The sequence below is a fragment of the Amblyomma mixtum genome, chromosome 8, assembly GCF_055824585.1.
Source record: "Amblyomma mixtum isolate Tamu chromosome 8, ASM5582458v1, whole genome shotgun sequence".
Taxonomy (NCBI): domain Eukaryota; kingdom Metazoa; phylum Arthropoda; class Arachnida; order Ixodida; family Ixodidae; genus Amblyomma; species Amblyomma mixtum.
The window spans coordinates 8,734,079-8,747,824 of NC_143019.1; the positions used below are offsets into that span (position 1 = coordinate 8,734,079).

Below are 13,746 nucleotides of genomic sequence, written 5' to 3' on the forward strand. Positions count from 1 at the left end.
ACATGTAGACTGGGGGTACACACGCACTAACAAAAGAGGAGCGGAATTGCGCAACACCCTTCAGATGCACGGCCTGTCCATATATAATGATCTGAGCACACCTACAAGAATCGGTAATAGTGTCACTGCCGACACAAGCCCAGATCTTACTTTTGGTCGCAACCTTCCCACACCGGTGTGGACAAACTCAAATGAGGCCCTGGGCAGTGATCATTATATCATAACTATACAACTTGATTTCGCCAAAAAAGCTAAAAACTACCGTGTCAGGATTACCAGCTGGGATAATCTTCGGAAGCACAGAGAGGCCAAAACATTAGAATCCCCCTTTAACCTCCACACATGGATGACAGAGCTGAAACAGGATGTCCAGGCATTCACGCAAACATTAGACGCCACCCCCGAGACTCCCGTTGCAGACAGTCGCTTAGCGCACCTACTCCAAGCTCAAAACAGTATCCTCACACGCTGGAAAACCCAGAAGCAAAATCGGAAACTTAAGCTAAAATTAGCGCAACTACAGAAACAAATAGAAGAACACAGTGCCGCACTCAGTAAATCTAACTGGCACCAATTATGTGACGGATTACGAGGTAATCTCTCCTCCACCAGGGCCTGGCATCTTTTGCGACATATGATAGACCCCACTCAAGCTAAAAAGCAAACTCGGCTCACACTGAAAAGACTTACCCATAAAAATCGTCAAAATCATCAAGCACTGTTACGCCAACTCCAATCAACTTATACCACTCTGGGCCAAGCTGTATCATATTCCGACTATGTAGGCCCCGATCAACCCTCCCTCGACGCCCCCATTATGGAGGTTGAAGTCAGAGCAGCCCTTATCAAGCTCCGAAACTCAACCCCTGGGGAGGACCAAATCACAAATGTCATGCTCAGAAATCTAGATGACCGTTCAATTTCCCTTCTCACCGACTACTTCAATGAGTGCTGGGAAATGGGGGCGCTACCTGCTGAATGGAAGCACGGGAAAATAATTTTCATTCCTAAGCCAAACAAGCCCATTAACGCCCAAAACCTCCGTCCCATTTCGCTGACTTCGTGCTTGGGCAAACTGTTTGAGCATGTCATCCTCACCCGTCTCACGCAACACATGGAATCCCATGGACTATACCCACATACTATGGTAGGATTTCGATCCCACCTGTCGGCACAGGACGCCCTACTGCAGATTTCACACGCTATCCTCAATGACATGTTACATCACACCAGAGCAATCCTGGCAGTCGACCTCACCAAAGCATTCGACAAAGTTACGCACAGCGCCATCCTGCAGGGCATCCAAGAGCTGCAGTTGGGGCCTAAGACCTACAACTATATCCGGGCCTTCTTAAACGGTCGCACAGCCTCACTGCATATAGATGACATACAGACCCCCCCCCCCCCCCCTTCACGCTTGGTAACATTGGTACCCCGCAAGGGGCGGTGTTATCTCCCTTCCTCTTCAACCTCACCCTCATCCCCCTGGCCAAGGCTCTCAGCCGCATCCCGCACTTAGGACACACACTTTACGCGGATGATATAGCGGTTTGGACCACATACGGCTCGGATGGCGACATAGAATCGACCCTTCAGGAAGCCGCTACAACTATCGCTACTCACGCGGCAAACATTGGGCTTGAATGCTCCCCCACAAAGTCAGCACTCCTCATAATCCGCCCGCGGCGCGTCCCTACCTCCCCCATCACTATCTACCTGCATGACACTCCCATACCGCAAACACCTACCCTCCGCATTCTTGGCCTGCATTTACAGGACACGGGGAAAAACAACCTTACATTGAAAGCACTAAAACAGTCCACCTACTCCGTCATCCATCTTCTTAGAAGGGTTTCACATTCACGAGCCGGTCTAGATGAAGCAGATAATCTCAAGGTGCTGCATGCGTTTGTGCTTAGCCGCATTATTTACGCCACTCCTTACCTAAACCTATCCTGTTCGGATAAAGACAAGATCAATGCTCTTATCCGCATGGCTACCAAAGCAGCGCTAAACCTACCAAAGAGCACTAGCACGGACAGACTCTTAAAATTAGGAATGCACAACACTATACAAGAACTTATAGATGCACATCGCTACACACAGTACCTTCGTCTGGCTGGCACGGAAACTGGACGATATATACTGGATTCTCTGGGAATTCGCATACCGGCACACACGACAGACTTCATCTCTCTCCCTCGCGCCATACACTCCGCGCTTATCCTGAAACCCCTTCCTAAGAATGTCCACCCTGAATACCATCAATCCCGCCGAGTCGCGCGAGCCAAAGCTCTCCATACAGAATATGGCACTTTAGAGGATGTGCGCTGGGTGGACGCCGCGTGTGGTACAGACCGTTCAGTAGCTGTGGCTTATCATCCAGCAGCCCCCCCATTTACCCATTTCATAGACCCACCTTGTACCCCGGAAGAAGCAGAGGAAGCAGCTATAGCAATAGCCATTGCCCAAACCAATGCGGCTTATATACTAAGCGATTCCAAAACAGCCAATCTTAACTTCGCCCGCGGACGCGTCCATCCCCCTGCGTGGCAGATATTGAGAATGTGCACCCTAAATCCCGATAGGCGTATTGAGCTCGTGTGGGTGCCGGCTCACTCTGGCAATCCCGGAAATGAGGCCGCCGATAACATAGCCCGAGGACTTATTTGCCGGGCAAAGGGCGACCCCAGCCGGGATTTCTCGAGGGAGCGGGCACACACGTTCTCAGAACTAACTCAACAAGCACGCCTTGCCCGTCGACTCTATCCCCCTCCCCACCCCCGCCTATCCCACTCCCAACAAATCCTCTGGAGGCGACTCCAGACCCGAACTCTTCCTACCCCTCAGCTTCTATCCCACTTCCGCCATGTTTCCCCCGAGTGCACTCTCTGCGGAGAACCGCACGCCACCCTAGACCACATCCTCTTCGGCTGCCCTGCCGATCCTCCCCCGCAGGGACAGCCCGCCATCGGTACATGGGAGGAATGGGAGGCCCTCCTTGCGTCACAGGACCCGGACGCGCAACTTCGCTGTGTGAACCGGGGTGCCAGTGCCATGGCCCTACGTGGCCTGGACACATGCGCGTAATGTGAGGGCTGTGCGGTGGCCCTGAGACCTTGTACGGTCCAAACTCACTTGCTCAATAAAGTTTTCCATCCATCCATCCATCAAATGTTTAGGGCAATTCCTCAAGGTAGAGTAAATTTGTAATAAGGGAGTAATTACTCATTGGCATCCATCCAAGCGCATAGAGTCTCAGAAACTTCGTAGTTAAAGAAAAATTCGTCCTGGTCCGGGGTTCAAACCCGGGACTACCGCTTCACCGGAGCAGTCGCTCTACCAACTGAGCTAACCGGGACGGCTACGGCTACAAAGGAAAGCTGTATAGCCTTCCTTTGTAGCCGTATGGCTGCGCTTGGGTGGATGCCAATGAGTAATTACTCCCTTAATACAAACAATTATAAGAAAAGATGCGTTTTTTGCGAAAACAATTGTAACCGCACTCTCATAGTTTCAGTGGTGAGTCTCTGTGTGAAGCCTCAAAGTAGCACATGTAATTGGGTCACTAGGTCAATGAATGGACGCCCCAGACTGGTGGCGGTAGTGCCGCACAGCATTTCGTGCTGAGCAATGCCTAACCGCATGCCATTTTAGAAACGTTTACTCACATCACACATCAAACGGGTGCCTTTCGCCTCACTCATCTATCCAAATGCGGCCATCGCAGCCGAAGTAATTGCAACGTTTTCAGGGTAAACAGCCCAGCTCATTCTGAGCTCGACGAGGAGCGTGCTATGGTAGCCGGCGCGGCCCGTTTAAATGGAGGCGAAACACAGAATTCAGGATGTATTCGCTCTTCTGAAGCTTACTGATGCAGAAGTTCAGCGTGGAGGAATCTTGCGGAATACTGATCGCAAGTAAAACCATAATTTAGTGCACCTACCTTATGCTACGACAGTGACGAATGTCTGCGAGAGCAAACGCAAACGTCGTCTGTTTTAAAGCGCATATCAAGAGTTCGTTCCAGCTTTCCGCGTCGTGGGCGTCGTCAGCGCAACTGGTTGTCTGAGAAGCAGAGGAATGCAATGGAAGGAGCAGAGGAAGGAGCCTGCCACGGGAAGGCACCACAGAGTGGCTAGCAGCGTAACACGCCTTCTTCAACTACGCGTAATAGTGCTCGGCTGCTGATTCGAACGAGGCGAGTTCGACCACTGCCACTGCAGTCGCATTTCCATGGAGGCGAAATACTACAGGCCCGTGTACTGTGCGATGTCAGGGCATGCTAGAGAACCCCAGGTGGTCAAAATTTCCGGAGCCCTTCACTACGCCGTCCCCCATAGCCTGAGTCACTTCGAGACGTAATCCCGCTATATGAAACCAAAATATTACCGGCATAGTTTTAAGGCTCCTGTTCTGCACAAAATATGGCGGCGTCGTCGTCACCGGCGATGGTTCGAGTGAAGAATTTGCTGAGGAGGGAAGGCCAATGTGGCCACCCTAGGGGGGAGGCAACCCACCTAGGCCTTGTGTCCTTGTGACGTCCTCACAATCTGCCCACAGAACTGTGGGCAAACTCAGAAGTTCTTTAAAACGGATTGCAACCTTTAGTGGATGGAATTTTCGGCGCTAGACAAAATATGACCGCCGCCTTAAATCACGAGTGAGTCATGGAGCTAGCTACAGGCTAATAATGACTTTGCCTTAATAAATGAGTTTTCCAAAGGTGGAAATTAATCTGTACTGACTGAGATTTTAAATGCAAGGTTGGGCGAGCAGTCAGGTTTTGTTTTAGTTAGGTTAACGCTTGAGGATAGGTTGAGGCTTGAGTTATTCAATGTTCGGCCATGAGAGTAATGACATTAAAACAGCGTGGGCCACCGCAAGTTCTAAGAGTTTTTAAGGCGGAAGCCTTTAATGCCTCATCGTTGTAAGCAGGAGCTGTCGACAGAAATGTCACGCTTTTCAATTGGTCGAAACGGTTGTGACGTCTTTCAAACGGGGCCAATTGTACTTTGGCTACTAACCATGCAACCAATTAAAGGGATCGTATAGTGATGCTCCAAGTAAGTGTGACTGAGTTTAGTTAATTGCTTACTTAACGAATTAGTCTAATTAACCTTTCTAGTCAGACCACATAAATAAATTAAACCGAGTAAGAAATTGGCGGAGCTGGGGAATCGAACCCCGGTCTCCGGAGTGCGAGTCGAGCACTCTACCACTCCGCCATGCCAGCTCGATGCTTTCGAATGAACAAAGGTGCGTCTAGTGAATACGGTGTCTTCGTTCACTCCCATCCTCCTCCCTTCCCGTTACAGCGAGGTTTAGGTGTCCACCGAGATATGAGAGGCATACACTTCCTTTCCTCAAAAACCAATTTACCGACGAGTGAGTGAACTTTATTTCCGCAGAAGAGGTTGCCATCGCTTTGGCAGCCTCTGACACCTCCTCCAAATACATAATCACCGACTCACGAGGGGCTTGTCGAAACGTCACGCAAGGGTGGGTTACTCCCCTAGCTTATCGTATTTACCAAAATTGTAGCCGAGACTCGGATCCCGCGCACCGATCTATCGTTTGGGCTCCAGGTCACCAAGGCGTCCACGGAAATGAGGCAGCCGACGCCGCCGCCCGCGCGCTCTCTCTCCGGGCATTTCCCACGGGACCCGACGCCGACCAGGACTTTCATTTCAATCCGATTTACACTTTTAAGGAAATATGCGATTATTACAAATCCACGCACCAAACTCTTCCCACCCCATGCAAAGGGCTGGGGAAGGACAACGAGCGGGTACTCCTGCGCCTGCTCACCAACACGATGTTGTGCCCGGCAATTCTAAAGCATTTCGATCCTAAATTCGACGGGCGGTGCTCACACTGTGGGGAGGTGTCTGACACCTACCACATGGTGTGGGCCTGCCAGCAGAACCCATCCCTACCCCCTATCCCGAACCCCACCCGAGAGGACTGGGAGGCGACCCTGTCCGGTTGCTGCACCCTCGAGGCCCAAAGGGCCTTAACGCAGCGCGCCCGGGCTGCGGCAAACGCCAATGGTGTGCCTGACTAGGCATCCCACCTAGTGGTTGTAAGGGCGTGACCCTTCAGGTCACGACCCCTAACACCTCTCTCTATGATTAATAAATGTTTTCACCACCACCACCAGAAGAAGACCCGTGCCCCTCCGGGTCCGCACGCAGGCGTCCGGGGAGGGGCAGCGTCGCAGCTGGAAGACTAGCAACGGTATAGTCGCGCAGCTTCTGCTGCCAGGCGGGTAGCGTATCGTTGTATGCTAAGGTCGGCACTTCTGAGTATGGTCTCCCATTCCTCTGCATTATTGATTCTGCCATATCCTGGGGCACTGGGGCATCTCCATAGTATGTGTTCGAGTGTAGCGGTATGCTCGCAGAACTCGCACACCTCCGCATCCTCCCTCGTGTCACCTCCTGTCCAGCTCCTCCAGAGCGGGGATGCGAAGTTTCTAGCTTGGAGTCTTCTCCAGTCATAGGCCTCAGCCGAGCTAAGCGATCTATCCGGAGGAGGATAGATCCTTTTGTTCTTTTTCTGAATGTCTGTGATGCTATTAAAGGTATTGGTTTCCTCTTTAATGCTGAATTCGTATGAGGTGTCCACGGCTCCCCGAGGTAAAGAGGAGCGGGCGAGCCTGTGGGCGGCCTCGTTTCCAACCAGACCCGAGTGGGCTGGGGTCCAGATAATTAGAAGATTGTGGGCTGGGATAAAGTCTTTTAGATATTTAGCCGCCATTTCGTGGATGCGTCCCTTGCTGTAATTTCTAATTGCGGCTTTGCAGTCGCTTACTACGTATTTGGTACCTGGCTGAGTTAGAGCGATCACTATTGCAACCTCCTCCGCCACAAGGGGTTTTAAGTCAAGGTGTCTTACAATGCGTAACGTTCTGCCTGAGTCCCCGACGGCTACGGAGACGGTGTCTCCTAGCGTGCCTACCGCGGCATCAGTGTAGGCCACGGTTCCCTGTGGCATCTTGCCTAGCTTAGCAGTCAGCTGTGCGACCCTGCTTTTCCTTCTGCCTTTGTCGTGGATGGGATGCATGTTTCTAGGTATGGGAGCGATAATAAGATGCTCTCTTATTTCTCTTCCCAGATCTGTTCTGGTGTTCACTGTGCTATCTACGGTTGCCCATTTCGCTAGCTCTAGGTATTTCCTTCCTGCGGGTGTGGATGTTAGCCTTTCGATTTGCGATGTTCTAACCGCTTCAGTCAGTTCTCTCCAATTGTTATGCAGGCCCATTTTCTCCAGTATATCATTGGACGTGGAAATGGGCAGCCCTAGCGCTCGTTTGACACATTTTCTGATGATTGTGTCTAATGCCTTTTCTTCGGTTTTGTTTATTTTCAGGAATGGGGTTGCGTAGCATATCCTGCTAACGATGAAGGCCTGCGTGAGTCTTAGTTTGCTGGACTCTGAGAGTCCTTCCCCCCTTCTAGATACCTTTCTGAAGGCTCTGACGACAAGTTCAGCTTGCGCTTTGAGCTTGTCTAGCGTACTTTTGTTTTTCCCTTTTCTGTTAATATACATGCCTAGGATTCTTATTTCCTCGACAATTGGTATCGTTCTATTTTCAAGTAGAAATGAAAGAAAAGCTACAGAAGGCAGCGTAGGATACCGGCAATCGAGGTTACACTTGAAAATTTACCGACGAGCAAGTCGTATTTGTCCGCGTTTCAGATTGGTCCAAATTGTCGTGACGTCACCGCGCGCGAATTTTGACGCGTGTCCACCGAAATATGTGAGACAGTTACTGCGCAACTTCCTTTCCTCAAATACAATTTTCGACTAGTGTCTACTGAGATATGTTGGTTGGTTGGTTTATGGGGTTTAACGTCCCAAAGCGACTAAGGCTATGAGAGACGCCGTAGTCGAGGGCTCCGGAAATTTCGACCACCTGGGGTTCTTTAACGTGCACTGACATCGCACAGTACACGGGCCTCTAGAATTTCTCCTCCAAAGAAATTCTAGCCGCCGCGGCCGGGATCGAACCCGCGTCTTTCGGGTCAGCAGCCGAGCACCATAACCGCTGAGCCACCGCGGCGGCTACTGAGATATGTGAGACAGTTAATGCGTAATTTCCTTTCCTCAAATACAATTTTCATTTTCTTTATTACGACCCCTCTTTCTTCTTTCACTCACACTTCCTCCCTTCCTGTACGGTGCGGCTCAGGTGTCCACCGAGATGACAGAGAATTACAGCCCCATTTCCTTTCCTCAAAAAGCGTTGCGTTCAAAGGGCAACGCATCGCGCCGAACGGGTGGTGGCGTTCCTTGGACTCCGTGGCAGCGCTACAGCACGCTGTCGCGTTCCACTCCTAAAGGCGAAGCTTAAGCGTCATTAATTGGCAGTTAATTAATGCACGAACAAAATGTGCAGTGAACAATCGCGTAGCAGAATGCAGCACTCAGGCTTTCGCCTTTCACCACTTTAGCCGCTAAAGTTCCTCGTAATTTTAAGCTGATGTAGAAAGCTTCGAGGTGAGTTTGTGCTTGAAGTCAGTCACTACTGGTCTTCGAAATATGAGCGCGATGACGAAATTTTGGATCGCGTTGTGCGGCGCTTTGCCCATGCCCACTATAGTATCAAGAAGACCGGAAGTCTCTTGTAAAGCTGCACTCTCTACCGCCATTGCGGGTTTCTAAGACTAAAGCGACATGCTGCTGTGACGACGGCCACCGATTGAACAACAAAGGCATGTGCAAGGGAGCGAATTTCCTGAAATGAACCGCCTTGAAACGGGCACACAATCCCTTAACGTTTGGTTTAGTTTGGTTTATGGGGTTTAACGTCCCAAAGCGACTAAGGCTATGAGAGACGCCGTAGTGGAGGGCTCCGGAAATTTCGACCACCTGGGGTTCTTTAACGTGCACTGACATCGCACAGTACACGGGCCTCTAGAATTTCTCCTCCAAAGAAATTCTAGCTGCCGCGGCCGGGATCGAACCCGCGTCTTTTGGGTCAGCAGCCGAGCACCATAACCGCTGAGCCACTGCGGCGGCCAATCCCTTACCGTGTACCCTTGAGGCCGTTCCAACGTGATGGTTTGGTTTAGTTTGGTTTTATGGGGTTTAACTTTAACGTAATGTAACAAGAATGTAGAAAACACTTTTTTAATTAAAAGTTGGTAATTAGCAAGGACCATTGCACTTACCGGCAAGAGAATATATTGTAGGAAACCAATCCATGATATGCATGAGCTGAGGGGCAATCGCTCCTGTTCTCTTGAGGCGTGTGCTCCAGACGAAGGAAGTAGCGCGAATTCCGCCCTCCCACGCAGTGCCTTTGGCGCCTCGAAGGGGCCAGTTCAAGCCATAGTTACGGCCTTCGCTAAACGGGTCGCCGCCATTGTCCGAGCTAAACACCAGGACAGTGTCTTGGAGCATATTAGCCTTTTCGAGTGCTTCGAGCAGTGCTCCGATTGACTGGTCCAAGACGTCTACCATTCCTGCCAGACAAAAGCAAGAACAACGGGACGATTACGAGTATGCAACATTAATGTAGCTATTTTAGTTGTCTGTGATCGCGAAGAAACGAATGCATGTTACAGCTGAAATTTTTTTCACGCCATTATTCATTCGTCCTGTCGCCTCTCTAGTAACGAACATACCACCTCGGCCAAAATTTGGTCAAGTAGAAGACATCACACGCTTAACATTCTACCTTTTTACGCGCTCACAAACACATTTAAATATAGATTTCTCTCCTGCCATTGAATTTTGGAATCCACTAGCAGGTACCGACCGTTTCCTCCCATTAAAAAAAAAATATTTGTCTGTGCATCAACGTCATTGTCCCTATCTTTTTAAGCTGTAATTTTTAGTTGCATTTTAGTACAGTCAAGCCCATTTATAACGAAGCCACTTATAGCGAAATAGCGGTTATAACGAAGGGATTTCAATTTCCCATTCCCATTTTTGCATTTTCAATACATTTTGGGTCCGGTTTTAACGAAGTAAATAAGAGCGCTTCAGCGGATATAACGAAGAGATTTAATACCAACCGAAAAATAATCTGCCAATCAACCCATTTTTGCGTCCTTGAGGCGATTTTTTCCGCGAAAATAAGAGCAAAATTCGGCTGACGGCGTCCTTTCGTGGTGTCGTCTGCTCTCCTGCGGAGCGAAAGGTTGCTTCACTGCATCGCATGGCACGCCGGTCTCGTGTTGCGCCGTTCTTGAATGGCGTCGCGGCGTAGAGCGGTATAGCACGCCGCGCAGGGGAAAAATGTAAAAAAGAACAGAGACGATTTTTTTTTTTCGATGACGTCGCAGAAAGCGGCCGTCTTGGCCAATCGCGGTTCTCTATTTCTCCCAGGCAGTCGGCGCCACGGCTGCACTGCAGTCTGCAGGAGGTGTGGCAGCGCGCGCTTTGTTTTATGTCGGTGCCGCGGTGCGCAAGGCAGGGAGAAAGCGCGGCAGCATTGTGCATGTTGGAAGCGTGGCTCATTTTTATCGTTATCGCGGATCGTTGTATGCTGTTTATAAGGACAGAGTTATTCGACTTGATCTAGCTGGTGAACGGACAACTGAGCGCAGAGCGCCTCCGACAGCGAATGCGACGATGCTGGTTGTGCCCCTAAACCGGTCACCTCCGCAGCGGCCATCGCAGCTGTTGACACGCTACGGATGTACCTCGGGAGTCCGGAGTTCGACCAGATCTTTGGTTCGCAGTTGGATGGTATGGAAGCCGCAATCCTGAAGTCCGCACTCGCGTAACGTGTTCAGGGGACGCTAGACGACTTCTTTCAGCGGCAATAAATCGGTATGCCGATGTTTGCATTTTTTTTCGTAGTCCGCATATAACGAAATAGCGGATATAGCGAAGTGATTTCCTATTCCCGCCGACCTCGTTATAACCTGGCTAGACTGTATATTCTTGCATTGTATTGTACAGTCTCCACTGCTGCTGCAGCCGCACCCGGACTGCTGTGTAATGTAATAAATGAACAAAATATGCACAACGTATTCAATACATCCTAGTAACACACTAGTAAGTCTGCAGTCTACGTAAAAGGCGATTATTGCGATTTTTGTTGCGAAAGCAACACTACGCGAGTCGCCGAGCCATTTCGCGGAGCTGAGGCAAGACCATACTTCGGATGCGCGAGGAGCAGTGACGTCACATGGCGCACAGCTTTTCCAGAAAAAAAAAATAGCAGTGATTTAGCTCTGTTTAAACCTGGAGGATTGCGAAAGCAACGAGGAGGCAGAGAGAGGCGATGGAGAGCGCGCGGCAGCGGCGGCGCCCTCTGCACGCCAGATGTGCACAGCTATGCCGCTCCTGGGGCAGGATAGGCACATGTTCCATTTCGACGCCAGCACCATCAGAGTGCGACGAAGCCGCCGAAAACGATGGTCAAGCAGCGTCGGAGTATACAGGGTCTCGCTTTGCCCAACGTGACGCGGCAGTGTAGCGCACGCGCGCGTTACGCCGGGGTATAACAGAGCCGAGTCACCCGCGCAGCGACGGCGGCGGTGGCAGTGCCGAGTCACCCGCGCAGAGACGGCGGCGCGCGCGCCGCCAGCCGTGCGCCGTCCTCGCGCATGCGCAGTATGGCCTTGTGTCAGCTCCGCGAAATGGCTCGGCGACTCGCATGGTGTTGCTTTCTGAACAAAAATATTTCAGTTTGGTATTATGGCTAAAAAACGTAGTACCTATCAATGCCGACCATCTGAAATCCTTGACACAGATATGAGAAATTATGACTGAATAAAACGTATTAGAATTTGTTGCGCTGCAACCTAAAACAACCTCTTTTGGAAGAGCAAGTTGCTGGGCTGGTTGTTACTGTTGCATCGTGGTGGAGCAGCGCAAAGGACGGGACACAAGAAACAAGGAAGGAACAGAAGAAACAGCGCCTGTGTACGTCCTTCCTTGTTTCTTGTGTACCGTCCTTTGCGCTGCTCCACCACGATGCAACCTTTTTATGCGAAGCACACTAGCCGCACAACCGAGCTCTTCCTTGCTGCGCCGCGCGCGGCCGCGTAGCTACCACTTGACCTACATCGGCACACCACGTGATATGACGTCACAACAGCTGTGAAAGCTGGGGCTCAACTCGTGCGCTCGCTTGCGGACGCGCAGCCTCCGCCGGCGGTATGCTTCGCATCCTAGGCTTAACCATAAGCTAAGCCAGGCCATTTTTTTTGCTCATATTTTAGGGTTCTCTCTTCTGCTGTTCGTTTCCCACCACTCTATATAAAATGTTTGTGTTACGATACGGGTGAGCCATCGATAAATTCTGTGTTTTAAACGGAACGTGTTGCGAGTGGCTTTTGGAAAATTACGTTTTAGAATTAATGCACATGCTCTTCCGGGAAAGACAGTACAAGAACAAACGGATGGCTCGCGGCTCATATTACATGCTACACGCCCTAAATACGTTCACGCAGGATAACAAACGACTTGCTACAATGTTCTTAGCTCAAGAAATATCAAAATTAATCCTGCAGACGAAAGAGAACAACTTACCGGAAAAACGAGGCGGCGCGTTTGAAAAGCGCGCTGAGGTGGGCGCAACCGGCGGCACATGATTGGCGCAGCGCCAACTTCTATATGAAAACGGACCGCTTGGATGCAACGCGGTGGACGTATGATAAGCTGTCGACCTTTGAAGTAGAGTGGGAGCAACATAGGCCGCCTGGCGGGTGGTCAGACCCTTTTTTGCTCGGCCGCGAAACGGCTTGAGTGTCCGCTCTTTAAGTATGTTTCTGTATGGCGTTATCGACTGCTTCGTCGGTCGGAGTAAGAGAAATAGTCACAGTCCAGTCAGAGCCCAGATAGGTGCATCTGCAGGTGTTTTTCTGAGTGTGTGTGTGTGTGCGCCACTTCTGGTATAGCTGCCCGACGGGCTCGTTTTTGTGCGTCATCTTGAATTCATTTACTCAGTAGCTAGGCTGCTCATATCTTTTCTTACAATCGCTGCGCATCAGGAACCACGTCCGAAACAGAAAAAGCTTTGTCAGCGTTGCTAGGACAGCTTGCGCGGCAGTGGCTGTGTGCTATCGGGCTGTTCTTCTTGAGGTTGTGGTAGCGTGTGTTAGCTTCAGTTTTCCGATAAAGCGCAGTCTCTTTCAGTTGCGCGTGTCACAAGGCCATTACCGTGCCAGTGTTTCATATCGCTTGAATGTGTGGAAGTGCGTGGCCTCCAAGATGACCCGATTTCTCACCACTGCATTTTGCCCCCTGGGGATACGTTAAGAGCGAAGTTTTCAATACGGAGCCAGCGAACCTCGAAGACCTGAAGGATCGTATCAAGATATCAATTGAAAAGACACCCCGAGAGATGGTCATTTCTGCTGTGAATTCCATCAATTACCGCAATCTACTGTGCATCGGAAATGGATGGCAAGCATTTGAACACGTGATGTGAAAACGGCTTCTTTTCATCCCATATACTCGTTCTTTCCTGGAGTGTCCAAGTGGGGCTGCAGCCAACTAAATCCATAACAGGTACAAATTTCATTCATTCCAGTTTGTTATATAGCAAGGAAGTGCTAAATATCTGCGGACAAGACATCCTAATTAAGTTCTAGCACTTCTTACAGCACGGGACGTGTCTCATCCAGCGCACGGCGACTGTATTGAGCCAGCCGGTACGAAGCACCTTAGTGCTAAAATTGCAATGTTTTCATTTAGAACATTTTCATCCACGAAGTCATTAACATTTATTGTAGCAGTCAAGCCGATACCGCATAAAAAAAATTGACGCTTGACAGA

The 13,746-nt window shown here is 50.3% G+C and overlaps 1 protein-coding gene across 1 annotated transcript in view; it reads right to left on the reverse strand.

The window, feature by feature from the left end:
* LOC149331279 (arylsulfatase B-like) overlaps positions 1–13,746 on the reverse strand; it is a 54,007-nt gene that overhangs the window by 13,742 nt on the left and 26,519 nt on the right. Inside the window, exon 7 of the mRNA XM_089556431.1 lies at positions 9,180–9,473. Within this exon, the coding sequence (XP_089412557.1) occupies positions 9,180–9,473 (294 nt within the window). The remainder of the gene's footprint in view (positions 1–9,179; positions 9,474–13,746) is intronic.